General features: G+C 37.5%; 1 protein-coding gene across 3 annotated transcripts in view; it reads left to right on the plus strand.

Moving 5' to 3' along the window:
- Positions 1-21,927, plus strand: part of Arap2 (ArfGAP with RhoGAP domain, ankyrin repeat and PH domain 2) — a 186,519-nt gene that overhangs the window by 95,771 nt on the left and 68,821 nt on the right. For all 3 annotated transcript variants that reach the window (XM_004656108.2, XM_045130025.1, XM_045130023.1), the window contains exons 16-19: positions 8,251-8,395; positions 9,718-9,820; positions 10,433-10,631; positions 10,829-10,892. In XM_004656108.2, coding sequence (XP_004656165.2) covers positions 8,251-8,395; positions 9,718-9,820; positions 10,433-10,631; positions 10,829-10,892 — 511 coding nt within the window. The remainder of the gene's footprint in view (positions 1-8,250; positions 8,396-9,717; positions 9,821-10,432; positions 10,632-10,828; positions 10,893-21,927) is intronic.

Genomic DNA, 21,927 nt, shown 5'->3' on the forward strand with positions numbered 1-21,927 from the left:
TTCTCAGTTTAGTGTTCAAGGAAAGAAAGATTGATGGCTCTTGTTAAATCTGAGCATAACAACATCCCGGTTTTGTTTTCTGCCTTTTTTTTCCTTCTTCCTCACAACCATGTTTGTTTCCCTTGGTGTCTTACTTTGATTTGTTTACACAGAGTTTGCTTTTAAAAAGAAATTGGTTGCTATGGTTTACTGGAAACTCTATTTCATTCTGTATATATTTGATTTCATACATTAACTGGAAATCTAAAAAAAAAAAAAAAACCTTTTATTCTATTAAAAACCTAAGTTATATACTTTAAAAAAAATGTATTTTTCAAGCCTGAACCATGTTTGTTTAAAATAAAGAGGGCTAATGTGCATCCCTACTTTTTCAGTAAATGCTAAATACCACCATTTCCAGAAATTCAGGAAACAATTTCATGGTTTAAGAAGTGATAGTTTCGCCTTAATTGTCCCAGAAGCAATGTTCGCTCATGTATTAGAAGGCACAATTTACTCTCTAGCCTGGACATTTAACAATAGCTGTAACAAGCACAGTGGGCACCGTTCCCAGGGGTTCAGAGGCTCGCTGCCAGAAGCTGGCTGCACTGCTAGGTCCTCCAGCTGTGAAGTCAGGTACACACCAGACCAGGCGTTGGCAAATTAACTCCTCTCACCAGTGGACAAGGTGCAGGGAAGGGGTGTGCTGAGAGAACTGACCTAACTGGTCATTGTGAGCACTCCATGGGTTAACACATACAAGATGTGTTGAGTAGTGCATGACGCATGAGCAGGATGAAGGGGCTGATGGGAGTGAGGAGGAGGAGCAGTGGAGGGCTTCATGTTAGCAGAACTGCTTCTGGAGTCCAGGCCTTTGAGTTTGGCCATGCAGACCTGTAGGCACAATATGACAACCACAGTACTGGTTTGAATACTCACGTCACTCCAGGTAGTAGGGAATCAGATGCCCTGGCCCTGCTTATCCTGCATGAAGAAGGCTTTTCTTCCCTTCCTAATCAACGCAGTTGAACAGGAATGACCAAACTGACACATCAGCCCACTGTCTTTCACACCTCACATACAAGATCCTGCCTGTTAAGCTGTACCCCCAGTTTCATTTTTGTGGACATCTCACAGTACTAACTGATAATCAGCAAGACTTCTGTAGTGGAGAAGATTTCCTGGCGGATATTGACATTTCTCTAAGTCAAGCATACACATATAAATTGGCCTAAGCAGACCAGTATCTTCCTACATAATTTTGCCAATCTTTTTCATTGCCTTCCAAATCAATAGGAATGTCAAGATTTTTTATCATTTATTAATCTAAACCCTCAAAGGTACTGTGTGGGCTTTTCTTGCCTGACCTCTGGCCCATTCCACTTACAGAAATAAATCTAATAAATGGTTATTGAAATGACAGTGGTATAGCCTAAATATCAAGTCCCCATTTGTAACTATAATTGAGTTTGTAACCAGATACTTTTTAAAGACATCTGCCATTTTTTTCCCATTAGAATTTACATAATTAGATTCCACATTCACATTTATTTTATGCATCACTCATTGAGCACTGTTTGCTTAAGACCTTTGAATAGATTCCCACTTGTCTGCTCCGAAAGACACACTCCTGAACACCTGTCATGGAGGGCTCTGGGGGCCTGGCCTCTGCTGCAACTGCAGCCTTATTTCTCATTTCCTGCCTTCCTGTGTGATCTGATTCTCTGGCCAAATCTGGTTTCAGCAGTTTCCGTAAGCTATGACTTTCTCACACTGTTCTTCCTCAGAATTACAGAATGGCTTTAGCTCCGAGTTTTTTCACTTGTAAACTAGCGTCGTTGGTCATACAGGACTATTAAAAAGCTGTTTTTTGGGGGGTGTATTTTTGTGGGGGACGACTTTCTTTTCTCATCATTCTAGCATAAGGGTGGCATGCTCCTTGAGTGCTTGCGCATCTCTAAAAGGACCACCTGGCAGTTATAATTCAAAAACACACATCTGCGTTAATTGAACTGTCAACTACCAGTGAGGACATGGGGGGGGGTGTTGTTGGTGATCTCTGTCAGCATATGTCTGTGTATTGAATATTATATACTTTTTCTTTCAGTTTTTTAGGAAAATTGTTTAAGTCACCAGTGCTTCATTTTTCTGAAGTTTATTTTTATTTATTTAGTTGATGGATTGAGAGAGAAAGAAAGAATGGGTATGCCAGGACATCCAGCCATAGCAAATGAACTCCACACACATGCATCCCATTGTGCATCTGGCTTAACATGGATCCTGGGAACCTGGGTCCTTTGGCTTTGCAGGAAAGTACCTTAATTTATAAGCCATGCACCCCCATGAGCATCTGGTTTATATTGCTTTTGGGAACCCGAACCTAAGTCCTTAGGCTTCACAGGCAAGTGCCTTAATTGCTAAGTCATCTCTCCAACCCTTTTTTATTTATTTATTTTTATGTTTCAGTGTGTCATTTTGATATTATTTCATAAATAAAATTATATTAGTTACTTTCTTATTCCTGGGAGAAAATATCTGACCAGAAGCAACTAAAGGGGGGGGGGGTGTCTTATTTTAACTTTCATTTTCAAGGGAAAATGTCCATTATGGCAGGAAAGGCATGCAGGAGCCAACAGCTGGAGGCATATCTTCACATTAGCAGGGAGAAAACAGCAAGAGAGTAAACAGCAAGCTGGGCTGTGCGGTAACACTCCAGTGCCAGCAAGACTCCACCTCCTTAAAGGTTCAGTAGCATTCCCTATCAGTCACAACAACTGAGTATTAAAAAAATTCAGAGTCTGGAAAGATGGTCCAGCAGTTAAAGGTGATTGCTTACAAGGCCTATCAACCTTGGTTGGATTCCCTAGTTTCCATCTGCAAAGCCAGATGCAGAAGGTGGCACATACATCTGGAGCTCTGTATACCCATGCACATACATGCATTCTCTCTTTCTGCCTCTCTCTCTTTATGTTTTTTTCTCCCTCTTCTCTCTGTCAAATAAACAAAAACACTTAATAAAATAATTCTAACACATGACTTTATGAGTAATATTTTGCATACAAACCACTATAATAGGCTTTTCTTTTTTCTAGCATTTTAGTAATCAGTAATGATTATTCATGTAAAATATGTGGTTTATGGTGGTTTTCTTATATAATGGTGCAGAGTACCTATGTACTACAACTCAGAACTTGGGATTCCTCAAAAAGAAAAGTGGCTGTGCTTCTGTTACCATTGTTTCCATGACACAAAGGATCTCTTGTGCTGGTTGTTTCTACTGTTGATGATTATTCCTTTTGCGAACTGCTTTTCTGAGGATGTTAGTTCTAGAGGCCTCATTTTCTGCCTGTTGTTTATCCCATTGATGAATTCTCTTGTTTTCTTACGCTTTTTATCATCACCCCCACCACGATTCTAATGATAGGATAAAAAAATTCAATATATTTGTTACTTCCATTGTTTGGATATATGACTTTCAGAAATTTGAAAGAATGATGCAAAGACTTTCCATATAAGGTATAATTCATATGATCCAAATATTAACGTTTTAATTGGATTTTACTTTCTGTGGGTACATGCATAAACACAGGCCTACCTACATGTGTATATCTGTCTCTCTCACTCATACCCTTTGCCCATACCGGCTTACTTTCAGAATCACTTGTGATTTAGTTTGTATTTCTTACAGAGGACATTTATAAGTAATGTGCTAAGATAGCTATAATACAGTGATCAAAAAAGAATATATTCATTATATCTAATTCTCAGACCCTTTTTGCCTTAAAGTCGGTAGATCTCCTGTGTGTTTTAAAGCCATCAGTAAATGCTGCTGCTTATATAATTTCATTGAAGCTTGTGTTTTGTGTAATTTCTGAAGCCCTAAATTAGGGTTGTGAATTAATAATTTAAACATAATTCCTTTTATTTAGGGAAATTGATATTTTAAGACACAGTTTGGTGGCACACACTTAATTCCAGTGCTCAGGAGGCAGAGGTGGGAGGATTGCCATGAGTTTGAGGCTAGCCCAAGACTACACAGCAAATTCCAGGTCAGCCTGGGCTAGAGTGAGAGCCTACCTTGAGACAACCACGACAAAAGTTGGGTTTACTGCTTTACTTCAGTTATTCACAGAATTGCTACAGATTTATAATCATGCCATTTGAGGGTGTAGAAAATGGTATAAATCTTTACTTTTGTAGTACTCGGGATTGAGACCTAGACCTTACTCATGTTAGGCATGCACTGAGCACACAGATACATAGCTGGTCCTCTTTTTGCTTGAAACTTGGTTTGAAATGCACTCTGTAGTATGTAAAGTGTAGTTTACACTGGCCCTGAGCTTAATGCTGGTCCTCCTGCTCCAGGCCCATGCCACCAGCCATAGTTACATAAATCTTTTAGAATTTAATTTTTATATCACTGTCATTAAATAGGAAATATATATGAAAAATTTTCTCAATTAACAAAACTCCCTAGTTCCATTTTTTTTTCTTAAATGGGAAATTAAAATGGAATGAGGAAAATTCATAAATTTTGCATGACAGCTTACCCAATTTTACAGGTTATATAAAGCCATTCTCTCATTTTGGCATTCTTGTCTTTGAGCTATGTCATTTATGTTCTCAATGGCTAAAGATCCAGTTAGGAAATGTACTAAATGCATTGCTTTTTGAAGTAATGTTAACTCTATTTTAAACTGTGATTATTATTAATTTGATATATGGTTTATTGGTTGTTTTTGTTATTCTTTCTCCTTAATCTTGAATCATTTCTATTTGCAGTTACCAACTGTTGTCTACCTTTATTATTTTTTAATTTTTATTTATTTGAGAGAGACAAACAGAAAGCATGTGCATGTGAGAGAGGAGAGAGAGTGGGCCCAGCAGGGCCTTCAGCCACTGCATTCAAACTCCAAATACATGTGCCAACTTGTGCAGCTGACTTACATGGGTAATGGGGAATTGAGCCTTGAACTGGGGTCTTTAGGCTTCATAGGCAAGTGCTTAACCACTAAGCCATCTTTCCAACTGTAGTCTACCTTTATATAGTCCTACTGTGATTTGAGGAGCATTCCCAACTTTAAAAAAAATTTTTTTTAAATTATTTATTTATTTATTTATTTGAGAGCAACAGACACAGAGAGAAAGACAGATAGAGGGAGAGAGAGAATGGGCGTGCCAGGGCTTCCAGCCTCTGCAAACGAACTCCAGACGCGTGCGCCCCCTTGTGCATCTGGCTAACGTGGGACCTGGGGAACCAAGCCTCGAACCGGGGTCCTTAGGCTTCACAGGCAAGCACTTAACTGCTAAGCCATCTCTCCATCCCCCAACTTTTGATGATTGTCAAGATTGAAATTTTCTTTTACTCTTGGTTATTGACAATTATCCTGACCAATATGTTTCAACAATTCTCACAGCTTTTTGTTGTTGTTGTTTTGTTTTGTTTTAGAACTTTTCAATATCTCCGAGCCGTCAGTCACATTGGGAAGCATGCCATGCATTCTTGTGATTGTATCTTTAAAAAAAAAAAAAAAATCTTTATTTTTACCAAATCCAGATGTAGTGCTCTAATTGGTGTCCATACCTCCAGTATGTTACATCTTTCCTCTTACCCAAGCAGTGCTTACACATTATCTTAATGGGAAAATGTTCTTTGTTTTTTAAACTCAGATGTTATCCGTTTGTTTCAACAAGTTATCTCTGTTCTTTTCATCACTTGCTGAAAAGTAATGCTAGTATGATATTGAGCTGTTTACATTGTTCTTTTGAAATTATCTTATTCTGGGTATGTTTTAAAATTCATTCTATATTTACAATTTACAAGACTTTTTCTTGGCTGGAGAAATTGCTTAGTGGTTAAGGCATTTGCCTGTGAAGCCTAAGGACCCGGGTTTGATTCCCCAGGACCCACATAAGCCATAAGCCAGATACACAAGATGGCATATGCATCTGGAGTTTGTTGGCAGTGGCTGGGGGCCCTTTTGTGCCCATTCTCTTTCTCTCTCTATCTGCCTCTTCCTTTCTTTCTCTTCTCTCTCTCTAATTAATAATATATTTTTAAAAAAGGTCTTTTCTATGTTGTGAATCCCCCTTTAAGAATACTTATTTGTGTGGGTGGGGGCACACCAAGGCTTCTTGACACTACAGATTAACACCAAACACTTGTACTTTTTGTATGTGGCTCATGAGGATGGTTTGGGAACTGAACTCCAGCCAGCATGCTTTGAAAACAAGCACCTTTAACTGCTGAGCCATCTTCCCAGCCCCTTCTCCCCACTGAATTCTTTTCAGAGCTTTAATTCTGTGTCTCTGAGCTAGCTTTCCTTGCCTGTCTAATGTGATTATAGTCTAAGAGAAAATTACTTTACATCGAGTCTAAGTGTTGATGTTGGAAGCATTCTTTGAAGTTTTTAAAACAATAATGGGAGTTTTGAGTATGTAATCATTACTTTGCTGTGACCTTACTAATTTACTATGGGTGACATAACAAATCACCACGACATTGGTGATGTAAAATAATGAGATATATTGCCTCACAGTTCTGGAATCAGATGTTCAGAATCAGCATCCCTGGAATATTAGCCTCTGGGAAGGTTTCATTTAATGATCAGAGTCAAGCAGAAGATCCCAATAAATTTCTTGCTCAGTATTGGTATGAGAGTCTAGGAGAGCTCTAGCATTTTATGTAAGTATGGGGAGATAGTTGGTGGCTCCTCTTGATCAGTATGCAAAAAGCCAGGCAGTCACTTGTTTCCTGTAAGTAGGGTATAAACCTTACTCTGTCTCCAAGGAGTGCTTGAGTCAGTTTAGAATCTGACTTGTCTACCATCTCCAGAGTCAAGGACCAACCCTCACATGGATGATGTGTCTAATTTAGCACAGTGGAAAAAAAAAGCTATAAAAGCTAACTGACCTCATATGAATTGAATTTCAGCTCTTCTTATCTTACACCCATTAGGAACTTTGTAGAACATTGCTTAGTTTTTGTTTGTTGTTTTCACATGCCAGAATATACCATCATTTGCTTCTCAGATTTTATTTTTGTAAGCTGAGGTCTACTTAGTTCTCGTTGCTCTTTTGAGTGTATACCTTGTATCCTTTGTGTGCTTACTGGCTTGGGCATTCTGGAGGGAAAGGGAGTACATGTGTGGGTAGTGCCTCTTCCTCCGTGGTTTCCTTTCTCCCTATCAAAGAGCTTCCTATTCCAAATGATAAGGTGATTTACTAGGAACATTGTACAGGGTTATATAGGGCAAAGATTAAGGTAAAAACGTAGAAAAAGCCACAGGTGTTTTTATGATACAAGGTCATACAAGAATGTCAAGGCACATTTGATCTTAAGCACGGCTGCTTAGTTATTCAGTATTCTTGCTTGGGATTGCTCTGAGGTGAGGAGGTGTATCTCTGTGCAGGTCTGTATTTCAGAAGCTTGGGCAATTGTGTCAAAATTTTTGACTCCCAGCCAGTGAAAGGCATAAATCAGATGCAGAGGGGTGAGGGACTCTTCCCTTTCCATGCCCATTTAATATTCCCTGTCTTTTTATTCCTGCTCTAGCCTCATCATATCAAGTCTGTTTATCAAGTACTCAGAATGTATAAAACTCAAATCTGATCATATTCTACTTCTCAAGCCATCTCCTTGTCTTCCTATCATGTCCCAAAACCATGGCTAGCAAACTTCTCTTGAAAGAGTCTGATTGTAAAATCTGAGGCTCTGTGGACCACTCGGCTTTGCCCTCATAGTGGCAGATCAGCCACAGACAAAAGTGAGCCAGCAACAAAACTAATGTGGCTGTGTTCCAATAAGAATTGATTTACAAAACCAGTTAATGGTCTTATTTGGACTCTATGCTGTGATGTGCTGACCCTGCTCAAGATAAAATTTAAATTCCCAGACAGCATATTAAGGAACCACAGGTTCCGGACACTTCCTTTGACTGTAATATTGAGTGTTTAGAATCAGTGCACTTTCACTTTGATTTTTGCAGTTTTACAGCAGCCACTGTATGGCTCTGCTTCTCTGCTCATCAGCATCATGTTTTCTCTTTTTCCTTTTCTTTTCTGGTCAATTCCTTGCAATGAGATGACAATTTTATTTTGAAAGTAGAAAGCTTGACAACTTTGTATCTTACATAGACGTATTATACTCTTGACCTGAAACAGGAAAAATAGTCTATTGATTTATCTACTCACAACTTAAAACCAGGTGTTTTGAAAAAAATAGTGTGTGTTATAACTCAAGTTGTTATTTGTCTTGTTTCAAATTCTTAGAGACGAATAAAAAGTGGTGTGTTTTAGAGGGAGGCTTCTTGAGTTACTATGAAAATGATAAGTGCACCACACCTAATGGCACCATCAATGTCAGTGAAGTCATCTGCCTGGCAGTCCACAAAGAAGACTTCTACTTGAATTCTGGGTAAGTTTATGTCATGGGGTGGCTAGGAGGTGGACGGTATTTACAATGACGGAACCAGGTACCATTTGATGGCCAGGAGGTAGAAGGGACCTACAGGGACTGTCCCAGGTACCAGTGGATGGCTAGGAGGTAGACGGTATTTACCATGACTGTCCCAGGTGGACGGTATTTACAGTGACTGTCTGAGGTACCTTTGGATGGCTAGGAGGTGGACGGTATTTTTATAGTCATTGAACCAGGTACCATTGGATGGCTAGGAGGTGGATGGTATTTACCGTGACTGTACCAGGCAATAAGAATTTTGTTATCTTTGAAGTTCTTTAGTCGCTTCCTGTAATACTGTTGAATCATTTTTTGAACCTTGTTCATCTTGTTTGAAAGTTTCCCTAAAAAGCAATGAGCTAGCGTAAATGACACGTGGAAAGGAAGTATGAGTGGCTTCTGCATTTGCCGATCATTGCAGGACTAGTTTCTACGGGTTCTATGTTCTTTTACATAGTAGAATAATAAACAGATTGTATTTGTTTAGTGAAAATCACAAGTAAAGCAGATGAGAAAATCACATATTTACTGATGATTGGCTCCCACTAAACAAAATGTCCTCTGTATGAGGTACACACCCTACCCTTCATCTCCCTGAACAGCTCTCAAGTATACTGGAGTCTAAATTTCTAAAAGATATTCTTGTGTGCTTTGATGGCATGCCTTTAAACTGGTGCACGAAGTAGATACAAAAGGCTTATGCCTAAAGAGGGGAAGAAGAAAGAGGATTAGAAATTTATAGAGATTATTTGAACATATACTTAGAATCTGTCAGAAAGAAGTTAGAGAGAGGAGTGAGGAACTCAAGAAAAGATTCAGGACTTTAATACTGTTCTCAGTTACTGCTAATATTTTATATAATGAAAAGAGGAAATTTTAGTGTGACTGGGTAGAATGAGATTTTGTGAAATAAGATAAAGAGGGGACCAAAAAGCACTTGGCTAATGCTTGTTTTGAGCATTTGGCCAGAGTAAATGAAGGAGTGGTCTCAGGAGGAAACCAATGTGTCAGACAGCAAATACGTGCCCTCAGCATCAGTAGATCCCCAGTGTAGAGTTCCTCATCAGAAGAATCCTGGTGCCTGGTCCAGTGTGCTCCATCTACACCATGTGAAGGAAGTATAAGCCACTCACAGAGCAAAGTGGTAGACCAGTAGGCAGATCTTACAACATTAGCCCAGTTTTGAAGATGAAGTTGAGAACAAGCGTTAGTTTTGTGGTATTTGCTTCCATAAGAGGCACACATAAGTGATGGTGTCTTTTTGTCTGTGCATGTTGCAGGCCTATCTTTATCTTTGAGATCTACTTACCCTCAGAACGTGTGTTTTTGTTTGGAGCTGAAACATCTCAAACTCAAAGGAAATGGACAGAGACAATAGCCAAGGTATTTAACTCTCATCTAGAGATTTTTAACTTGAAGTAGTACTTTTGTAGTCCATAAAAGTTTTATCTAATTTTCTGGAAAGAGGGTTCATAATTCTTTAGGTTCTGCCAGATTGTAGTGAAAAAAAGTACTAGGGCCTGAAACAGACAAGAAACCACCAAGAACACTGGCAAAAATCATCTAAGTCCCTGTTTTGATGATGATAATATTGTTATCATTGTAAAGTCCTTTCTGTGTATGCCATTTTACAAGTAAAAATCTTGTTCTTGATGTACATGGAGGGAAAAGAACAGATTCAGTAAAAGATACAAGTGGAGAAAAACGTGGATGGTTGACATTTTGAAAACTACCACAAACCAAGAGAGAGAATGTCTTCTTACTTCACCTCTATACATAGCAAGAATAAATGGCTTAAGAGGCTACAGTATGAAAATATATTTTAGCTGCTCAGATTTGAGACTATCAGAAAGTTTAAGTGATTATTACGAATATTGGGTTGCTTGTGAATCTTTATTATAGAAAAAAATAGATTTTTCTAATTTCTCTTTGTAGATAGTGAAGGAATTTCCTATTTTCACTGTCTTTATTACTTTTCTGTATTTGTTTTAACAGCATTTTGTTCCCTTTGTTGCTGAAAACCTAACAGAAGCTGATTATGATTTGATTGGTCAACTGTTCTACAAAGACTGCCAGGCGCTGGACCAGTGGAGGAAAGGCTGGTTCGCTATGGACAAGTGTAGTTTGCGCTTCTGCCTCCAGACGCAGGATGCTCAGGAAGAGCGGATGCACCCAAGACGACTGCAGGAGCTAAGTAAGGTGACCCCTGCTCCCCCACCCATATACACACTTGCCTTTGGGAAATAGTTCCAGAAGCCATGCAGTAACTGGCTTTTATGTCAGATATGATGGCTCACTCCTGAACATATGACCACATAGTATCAATAGTCATGTCTCTGGGGATATTTCAGATAACACTGAAAAGAAATGTTCATGCTTTTATTTCTCCAGCAATCAGCACAATGGTTCAAAATGGGGAAAAACTGGATGTGTTACTCTTGGTAGAAAAGGGCAGGTAAGTGACCTTTTGTTTTTGTAAATTTTTATTAACTCTGGGGAGTGACATCTTTTAGTTGAGTTTTTATGGGATGAAACAATATTTTAAAGTATATGAGAAATTTTCTGATTAATGTAAAATCTGTATGAGCTTTCTTCCTAGAGTTTCATCATATATATATACACATACATACATACATATATATATATATATATATATAATGTTATGACAAACTAGTCATGTGAATATAGTTTAAGACATTTTAGATTAAAGTCTTATAGACTTGCATTTCTTTTAAACATTCAAATTCAAGTTTGTGAAAGTAATTTGATAACTATAAATATGTTTTCAGTTTAGATATAAGCAGTTTGAATGATCTGTGTATTTAAGACATTCATAGCTAGGACTTGGTTACTGGAATTTGTCTAAAACCTATTTATTAAACATCTCCTATGGTTTGGGACTTTTATAGGCATATGCAGAAATTTGGGCAAATAGTGTAAGTAAACAAAGAAAAATTTTTTACCATGTCCGCTGGTTTAAAATGTAAAAAAGAATGAAACAAAGAAAATGTTTTAACATGATCATTGATTTAAAAATCTAGAAAAATAATCAAGGTGATGAGACTGTTCACTGAAACAGTATGCTGTGTTAGTTAGGGTTATAAAGAGGGTAACTGGGACATCTGCGTAAAGTGAAAAAGTCTTGTGACATAGAACTAAAACATTATTTTTCAGACATGCAGTCAAGAGATTTGAGAATGTTGAGTTTGGCACGCACAAAATCTCCAAAGAAACTTCTGTGGCTAGGGAGATATGACTCAGTGAGAGAAGGGAAAGAAATAATTTCAGACATAGCCCCAGCAATACATGTAGGGCTCAGGGGTCTTAATGTATACATATTTGAATGGTATTCTCAGTTATGGTAGAAAATGACTGAGATTGAGAGCTGGGAAGTGTAATGGCCTCATTGACATTTGCAAAGGAATCCTCACCTAACTCCAGATGAACTAGTTTTGGGGACAGGAGTGAACCTTAGTGTCTAGTTAGAATTTTGCCACTGAGCTGAGCAGCACATGGTTCACCTGAAAGTGTAAGTGCTGAGGAATGGTTGGATATCTTTTGAAAGAAGTCTCAGGATGTTAATGGAATATATTGGTGTGTTAGTCAAGGATCATTCATGTTTTGACCTGAGCAATTACCTGAAGGATCGTGTTAGTTTTTCAGATCATAGAATATATGAAGAATGAAGGTAGCATGTTCTTATGATTGATGTAGTAGATGAAGGACTACTTCGGGGCAATAGTAACATGAGAGAGAGAGAGATCACATGAAATGAAATTGGTAAATAGGCAGTTGGAAATACAAACCCAGAAGTAAATGAAGTGGATTCACTTCAAAATATGCTTGGATCAGGCAAACTTGCATTGTTACTTGGGAGGCTGTCAGGAAAATTGCCATGATTATGAGGCTAGCTTGGACTACACAGTGCTTTTCGTGGCTCGTCAGACTATAGGGTAACAACCTGTCTTAAAACATGTATATCTCAGCTTAGGAATCATTGGCATATTATTACTTGACCAAAGAACTGGTGAGACTCAATTTGGATGAAGTCCATAGCAAGGGCAGTGAGTTGTTGAGGTAGCCCCAGGACCTCTTGTGTTTAAAGGACAGGAGAAGGGATATCAAGCAGAGGAGCCTGGGAAGGAGCAGCTGGGGAGACAGAACATTTAAGAGGAACTTGTCCCTTTAATTTCATGGGAAGATATCATGGGCTTTAGACAGTAAGCATATTGCAAATTAGATAGTTATGTTAATTTGTAAGTAATAAAATTTTAAAGAAATAATTACTACTTTGCATTTTTACATATTTTTTGAGATTTTAATGGTTAATAATACTTAAGATGATGGTTTTGATGTATTTTCAGAGTATTGTTAGCTACATGTTCAGAAATAAAAGTGCTCTGTACAGACAGTATTATCACATTAAAGCACTGTTATAAATACAGTTCTTACTATCATCTGTTAATGCTCATAGAATGCTTGCTACTTGCTCCTTCCATGACAGGAGAAGCATTGAACCATTCTGTTCTACTGTCTGAGCTCATACAACTTAAATTCTTAAAATACACAACTGTCAATGTGATGGTCAAGTTTATTATATTTCTCATTATGTATTACTTACCAGGTTTCTGTGGCCCAGGTATTTGTTTGCTCTTGGTCTTGAAAATATTTAACCAATGATGCCTTTCTTTAAAACTATGATATAAGCAAACAGGAATGAAAAAATTTCAAGTTGATGAAATTTTTTCCATTGCTTACTAATGTTGTTTAGTACCAGGACAGTTCATTTTCACATGCATTCAAGTATATAGAAGTCAGAACATAAGAGGTTTTGTTATTTTGTACAGACTGAGTAGTTACTTTCTGAGCTGGTGGAATGAATGGTAGACAATGAATAGAATTCCAAACTTAATGCTTAATTATGTTTTTTACAATAATTGAAAAGTTTTGTTTTTTAAAAAATTTGTATGTGTTGCTAACAATATGGGTTTTAAACCATTTGTATGAAAGAGAAACTAAGAAATATGCCAGGATTGGAGTAAAAGAAACATGGGGATAACTGTAATCAGGTTTTTCCCTTGAGTTTCCTTGTACAACTGCGGAAGGACACAGACACGGTGTTTATAGCTTACATGTTTATATCTGCTTTTTCGGAATCAATATCAACTTAGTAACAATGATTGTAATACAGGAACTCTGTCATGCACCAGACCTAAAAGACATGGTCAGCCTTCTAGTACCCATGCAGCACAGAGAAGAATAACCCACCTTGAAATCAAAGGCCACTGTTGATCTCTTGCAAAGATCTTGTTCAAAAATCAGTCAACATCTGTACCAAAAATCTGGATATAAATATGTTATCATAATTTAAATTTTTATCATTTATAATATGATATAAATCCTCAAAGGTTTATGAGTAAACTTTTTTTTTTAACCTGAATTTAGATTTCTACCTAATTAAAGTAGGAAAAGAAGTAAAAAGCATGAATGAAAGAATCCTGGCAGAGCAAAGAACATTCAGTTGTACCAGCATGTGCAGAGAAGGGCCACATATTTGCCTGTTGTGTATCTACACGTAGATACATGTATGCATGTATTATATAACTAGCACTCAGGGAAATCTGGAGAGGGAACAGATCTGATAGCAAGCCCAGGAGATACTGAGTTTGATTTCGGCCATGTTAAACATGAGGTGTTTGTAAGACATCTGAGAAGTTGCTGGGAAGTTATTTTCAGGATCATGTGTTCAAGTTGGAGGCACAGAGTTTGCAATTGGAATTACCGTTCTTGTCTAGTAACTTCTCTTGGGAACTTTATTTCTGTCCACCCCAGATAGAACAGGCAATGATGGACCCACCTAAATCCAGCGGTGACGAATGAGTTTACTGTTACTGAAGCAGCTACACTACTACTGAAGATTCTTTCCCTCCCAGCTAGTGTTGACCTCTTGGATATTCTCAGGGAAAGGGGTGATGTGGTGGCCCCTCCTCTTCCCACGATCAGGTGGTAATGGACTTGATCTTGCGAGGGTCTCATGTGAGAGGTCACAGCTGCTCTGATTTGACATGGCCATGATCCCGGAGGAAACAGCCTCATGAGTACACAGAAGGATGAGACCAGAGTCATTTCAAGTACATAGAATAAGGGGGAATGAAACAAGATGTCAGAGTTAATGCATGCATGTGTTTTATAAGAATGGGAGGAGTCAGCTGGGAGAAATAGTTGTCCTGGATTAAACAGTAGCTTGTTTTCTCAGAGAATGAGCAAGAAACCAAGAGATAGTGTCTCAAAAAGCCCAGAAAAAGAGCACAGGCCTATGTTGCTTAATATAACAGGGTGCAATTTGAGAAATGCAAGGGTTGGGGATTTCATCATTGTGTGAACATCAGAGTGTGTTCACCCAAATCTAAATAGCATAGGTCACTGAACATCTGGGCTGTGTTTTACACATATACATACACCAGGTAGCCATTTGTTCTTAGGGGCATATTGAACATCACACCATGATACGGATCAACATCAAGAGAACATGATGCAATCACCAAACATAGGAAGCATGAAACCTATAAGGCTTATTCTCTTGTAATACTGTAAGCTGTTTTAATAAAAAAAAAATCTGTAATAAATAAAATGGATAACTGCTAATGATAAGAATTATAAAACAATTTTATAGCTTTATTGTTGATATGTCCAAATATAAATACTCATATCTCATATAAACACTTTAAATGCCTGAAGGATTTATTTTAGCTTCTGCTCCATTGACTTCTTCTAAATACACCGTATTACTGCAAGCTCCCCATGCTTTCAGAATGTTGCCTCCAGCACATCATACCCAAGGCATAACAGGCAATAAGCATAAACTACTAACAGGCAGTTATCATAATGGCATACAAATGTGTCACTGCAAATGATACCCTTTAATACAGCTGGGCAGCCCAGTGTGCTTGTTTATGCTGGCATTACCATGTGCATAAGTAGTGCGCTCCAGTAAGGTGTTAGATGGCTGTATCATAACTAGCTGGCAGCAGTTATTAGCTCTATTATGATCTTCTGGGGCCACTGTCATATATGTGGTCTGTGGTCAGAAGTGCTATATGGAACTGGACTATTTCCAGAAGAAACAAATGGGAAAAGTGTCAAGTGCAGCCAAGGATGGGATTTAGCACTCTTATGAGTACTTGCTTTGGAGTCCACCTGGTTACTCCTGGAGGAGCAGACAAGATAGAGGAACCTATTAGGTAAGGGTGGGACCTGGCTGAAAGTGGAGGCCGCTGCTGAGGAAGGTTCATCCAGAATATCTGGGAGCTAATGGGGTTCATGGCAACAAGTACAACCTGAAAGGACAGTATATATACACCTTGTTTTGTGATGGTTCAGACTTGTGCAAGTTAAGTGATGAAAAGGGAGGGGAATAATGGTGTAAGAGAAAGGACAAGCAAGAAACAGAGTGACTCAGGATGAGTGGAACAGTTGGACAGCAGGAAGAGAGGAACGGATGGATGGTGTTGGGCTTGTGCTGTGCTGTCTGTCTGGTAGTAGAATGTTGCTTTGTGAACTAGGAGGTAAGGATGAGAATAAGGGTTTGCCCGGGGTGACTGCATGATATGGTATCATTTACCAAGATGGAGAGTATGCTCCATTTTTGTTGTTGGACTGAAATTCAGCTGGTTAGTTAGAGATGTGATTGTTGATGAGCTTTTATAATACTATGTCAGACTGAAAGAGAATTTCACTGCATTTCCCAGTTCTTCTCCTTTCATCTATTAGAACTTTGGGGAATGATAACTGTAAGCCAAAGTAGATTGTAGGGGCTGGCAAGATGGCATAGCCATTAAGGCAGTTGCCTTCAAAACTTAAGGACCCAGGTTCGATTTTCCCACATAAACCAGATGCACTTGGTGGTGCATGAATTTGGAGTTCATTTGTGATGGCTAGAGGCCCTGGCATGCTCATTCTCTCTATTTGCCCCCCCCCAATAAAAACTAAAAGTGATTGTGGTATATTTGCTGCTTTTGGAAATGAATTGGATGGTTCATAGAGGTACTGTGTTTAATTGAAAGAGAAGTCATCGAAGTTTTAACCTTTATTAATTTATTTTTGCTAGTAACAGCTTTACCCAGAATTAATCACAAATAAATTTAATGAATTGATTTCATACTTCTCCTGTCCATAGTTACCTTTGAAAAAAGTGCTACAACATATGAATATTTATTAAAGGTGATGAAGAGAGGATCTCCCAAACTGGAAAGTTTTCTCATTGATATTCATCCACTGTATATTGTCCCTATTTAAATATATATTTTAGTCTTCCTGGTAATTTTCTCTGTATGTGTAGCATGAATGTGTTTAGAAAGAAAAATATTGCAATAATATTTTCCACACAGAGAGCAGTTTTGCTCTAAAAAGCTCTAAACAGAAGGTGTTCCAGATGGTCTCACTTTAATGTGCATTCTTTGTATTCTTTAAAAATTATTATTTTTGAAAATAAAGCTTTCTTGATTACACTTAATGGCTTCTGATGTGCTGTTTGAGGCTGTTATTGGCACTCAGAGATTCTGTGGCTTTATCAGAATTTCTTTGTATGATAATCATGCTTTTAATATTTTTGTAAGTTTTTGAATGCCTGGAGCAGAAGGTTAGAGGCACTTTCCTAGAAAGTAGATCATATTTCCACATTGATAGGAATGTTTTGTATATTATAACACCTTTTTCTGAATATTGGAAATGATTTTTGCACTTTAACCCATATTCTTTCTACATCTCTTTCTAATAATTAGCTGTTATGCCTACTCCCTTCACACCCTATACCTGTAAACCTCCTTATCAAAAGCACATGTTATGACTATTTTGCTGAAAGTTGTTGGTTATAATAAAAACAGTAGGAATAACTCCATTCTGTTATCAGCAACAGAAAACAAAAGGAGAGGTGTGTTGAGTTTGTAGGTTTATTTTATTTTACATCCCCTGGTAACCTGTGGTAAAATACACTGCCCTTTATGGGTCCCAGTGATGACTGTATTTAGGTTGTAACTGCAAATTCCAGGCGCAAAGAATCTTGCACTGGGGAAGAAACACGCTTACCAACATGCCCCACAATTTTAAAACATGCTTCTTTTCTCAATTTGGGAGATTAGTACCCTAAATGTAAGATCTTTGCTTCCTACCATCTTACTCCATATGATCTTTCTTCCCCCCTGGAATTGTGCTTTATAAGCAAGGATATGTTAGCATTCCTCCAGAGGCTAGGTTATCTTTGAGTGTTTCTCAGTAGTGCATGCAATTGCAAAGGAAGTAGCAGCCCATAGCCCACAGTGCCAGCTGGACTTCTCCCTTGACTTTCTGGTGACTTCAGGCTTAGAGATGACTTAATGTAATGTTGCCCAGACAAATACAGGCTTGGCAAAAAGAAAGGGACTGTTAATACTTGCATTATAAACTACTTTTGGGTTCAAGTGAATTATGATGAAGAAATTGTGTGGCTGTGTAACAGAAGGTAGGTTCTAAAAATATATATGTATTTTTTTAAATTTTTGAGATATGGTCTCACGTAGACAAGGTTGACATCAAACTTACTTTGTAGCTCAAAATGACCATGAACTTCTGATCCTCCTGTCTTCATATCCCAACTGATAAGATTGCAAATTTAAACCACCATACCTGGTTTTACGTGGTGGCTGGTGATCAAACTTAGGGCTGTGTGTATGCTAGACAGACGCTGTATCCACTGAGGCATATCTGTAACCCTCAGCTGTTTTTTGTTTAAATTTAAAAATATCTTCACTTGGTAAATAAAGATTAACTGGATGAGGTGTTGCTTGCTTATGACCCCCAACCCTTTGGAAGCTGAGACTGCAGGATTAGTGCAAATTTGAGGACAGCCTAGGCTACACAGTGAGTTTTAGGTGAATTAAACTTGCAGAATAAGAACTTTTAAAAATTAAAACAAAGAGTAATGAAAAAATAATTAGAATTTCTCCTCAAGTTATGGAAAAAACTACACACACACACATGAGAGTAGGTCTTGAATCCCAAGGAAGATTTCAATAGGAAAAAAGAATAAAAAACTGAAGGAACAGAGAGGCCAGAGTATTCTAAGATCTGTAAATTGTTGGTTTAGAGAATTAAGATAAGATAGGAGCAACTGAAGTCCATATCAGTCTTAACCTTGAGAGTATGAACCAGAACATAGGGATGGTACATGGATGATGCACTACATTTCCAGCTTAATTAATCCAAAGAGCATCTGTCTCTTTATAAACGCACAGGAACCATCTCTTAAAAACACGTATTTTGGCCGGGCATGGTGGAGGCAGAGGCAGGAGGCTCACTGAGACTACATAGTGAATTCCAGGTCAGCCTGGGCTAGAGTGAGAAAAATTTTTAATTTTTGTAAAACCAAAAAGGAAAAAAAAAAATGTATTTTGGAAGTTATTGTTAAAAGTGAGGATTTGGATTCCTTCTACAGCTTGAGCAGGCTTTGAGCAGACTTGTAATAAGACTGTCTCTCACATTCGACCTAAAGGTATTTGTCTGGTAGTGTGTGTGCAGACAAGAGTGGAAAGCCAGAGCTGGCTTGCTCTTAAGGAATCAGTTGCCTTGATGCTATTTAAAGCAGTCTGTATTTCAGAATAAATTATCTATTTAAAATGTTGCCTAATTTATTATATTCTTGGGATACTGCCCCTGGGTATTTTCTTAACAAATGTTTGTCATTTTATTACTAAAATTCCAGTCAGTGCTCTAAAAACAAAGTAGAAAAAGATAATTATTTAAACAAAAATGAAGATCACTTATGGTTTAGTGACTGACATAATGTGATAGCCTTCTTTTTAAGAAAAAAGAAAATAGAAAAAAAAATCCGTTAAACAAAAACGAAATGACTTACATGCTTACTGCTAAATATAACGTGCTAGCTTCCTTCTTAAGTAAAAAAAAAAAATTCTTTAAACAAAAATAAAGATGACTTACAAGTTTACTGCTAAATATAATATGCTGTCCTTCCTTTTGACTAATGGCTCACACAGCACATGTCCTGGCTCTGCATATAACTAGAAAACTGGGCTGAAGAGATGCCTTCTTGCTTTAGGCAGTTGCCTGCAAAGCCTGAGCACTCATGTTTGACTCTCCAGGTCCCACATAAGCCAGACACACAGTGATGCAAGTGCCCAAGTTCACACGTGCACACAAGGGGGTGCACGTGTCTGGCGTTCTCTCTGTCTCTCACTCTCACATAAATAAAAGGCAGTCTGTTGGGTTTGCCTCAAAAAAAAAAAATCACTAGAAAGCTCAAAAAATAATACATTAAGTAACTCTTTGTTGACATTCTTGGACTCTGGAGGATGCAGAGAGGAATGCAATAAGGTGAATCTTAAGGTTGTCTCGTTTTTCTATCTTAGGTGTTTATAGCCTATGGCACAGAAAATTGGGAATCCAATAAACATGGGGCAGATTTTCAGAAAGACTAATTCCCTGAGCCTGGCTTTTAGAGAAACAAGTTCCATGAGTCTGGATTTGCAGGAGTGGAAACTGAAGCAGAAGGACAGATGAGTTGCATCATCCTTGTAGAATTCTTCTGTGTCTTTGATTCATTATTAATCTATGTACTGCAGAGGAGCACTGTAAGAGGTCAGGAGGGTTAGAAATCGCAGGGCACTGTGACTTCGGTAACCTTCAGATCTTAGATAGCAGTTAAGTATGTTCAAACTGGAGCATGTATCTGCCTAAACACTTAGTGTTTCAACCTAACAAATGTGGAACGAATACAGACCTTTAACATAGTCAGTGTTCTGAAAATTCAGAGCTAACTATGGTGGCTCATTCCTATAATCCCAGCACTGAGGAGATCGAGACAGGAGAATCAGACTGAGTTCAAGTCCAGCCTAGGCAACCTAATGAGTGCCAGACCAGTAAAATGTGGGTGAGGAGAAAAGAAGAGAGGGGTTTTGTTTTGTTTTTCAGCCACAAAGACACGATTCCAATTGTAAACTTGGATCTATACTAGGAAATGAGAAGCACTGGACTGTGTGTGTTGATAAATGAAAAACAGTTTGTCTCATCTATGGGCTAGTATATATTCTTTGAAGAAAACTTTAAAAACACATGTCAAAAATTTTGGAACAATCACTGACAAAGGATTCAAGGGTTTATAGCAACTAAGCCAATAGCAGAACAGAAATGGAATCATTAAAAAAAAAAAAACTCTCAGAACTACTAGGAAAGAAGTAAGCAGCAGAGATAACATACTAGTAGAAAGTCATTTATTATGCTTACCTCAGTTGAGTCAAACTCATAATTGCATTAAGCATTGATGGGCTGAAGCTTTGTATAAGGCAAAGATTAGCATAATGGATAAACAAAAAAGTAAACAAAAAAATAAAAGTATATACCTTTGTTGAGCAATATACTTTATACATAAAAACATCCTGGTTATAAGCAAAAAGAGAAATATATATCACAAAATCCTACTTAGGAAATCAAGAAAAATATTTATATCTAATTATACTATGGGACAAGAAATGTTGCCAGGAAATTGAAGGACATTTCCTAATAATAAAAGTATCAATTTATTCAAAGACATATTAATCTTAAATATGTTTGCATGTAAAAATCAATTTCAGAATACATAAATGAAAATAGAACTGGTACACATGTCTGCAAATATGGATGGATATGCCAGCTTTGGTTCTCATTTTCTGATGAAAAAAATATATATAAGTAGTGAGAATGTTGAAGATTCATGTGCTACTTATTTGACATTGGTAGATAGATATGTAAGTGATTGATGGATGTATTAGATAGAAAGATGATAGAAGTAGAAATGTTCCACCCACAAGTATAAAATACATATTGATATTTTATTATTTATGGACAATTCACAGCAAAAAAATTCATCATAGTTTATAAAAGAAGTTTCTGTACAATGAAAACATTAAACTTGGGATGTTTTCACACCAAAAAAAATTAAGTTTCAATCACTAATGGGAAGCTATCTTGACAGTCCATAAATTCAACTTACTTCCTGTCTACTGACATCTCTAAGTAGATATCACAAGAGAAATTGGAAAATCTGTTTATCAAATGACAGTGAAAACCACACTATTCTTTGTTATAGCTAAAAAGCAATAGAAGTATTCATAGCCTTGAATTAAGTACATTGATTGAAGGATCCAAAACTATCCTCTACACTCCTTTGAAACATCTAGAATAAAGAGTAAATTAAACCAAAATTAGTACAAAGGATGAAATAGTACAGAGAGCAGCAAAAATCAGTGAGATGGCAAATTGGCCAAAAATACTGAAGGCAGTGTAACTACTACCTTAAAATAATAAATTAGGCTTGTGAACTTCTAACTCTCCGCCTAAAAAGTTCGTAAAACAGGGCTGATGATATAGCTCAGTGGTAAAGGGCTTAATTCCCATGCACTAGGGTCTGGGTTTGATCCTTAACACTGAAAAGGAATAAAATATGTTAGCAAAATTGATGACCT

The sequence above is a fragment of the Jaculus jaculus genome, chromosome 11 (genome assembly GCF_020740685.1).
Source record: "Jaculus jaculus isolate mJacJac1 chromosome 11, mJacJac1.mat.Y.cur, whole genome shotgun sequence".
Lineage (NCBI taxonomy): Eukaryota > Metazoa > Chordata > Mammalia > Rodentia > Dipodidae > Jaculus > Jaculus jaculus.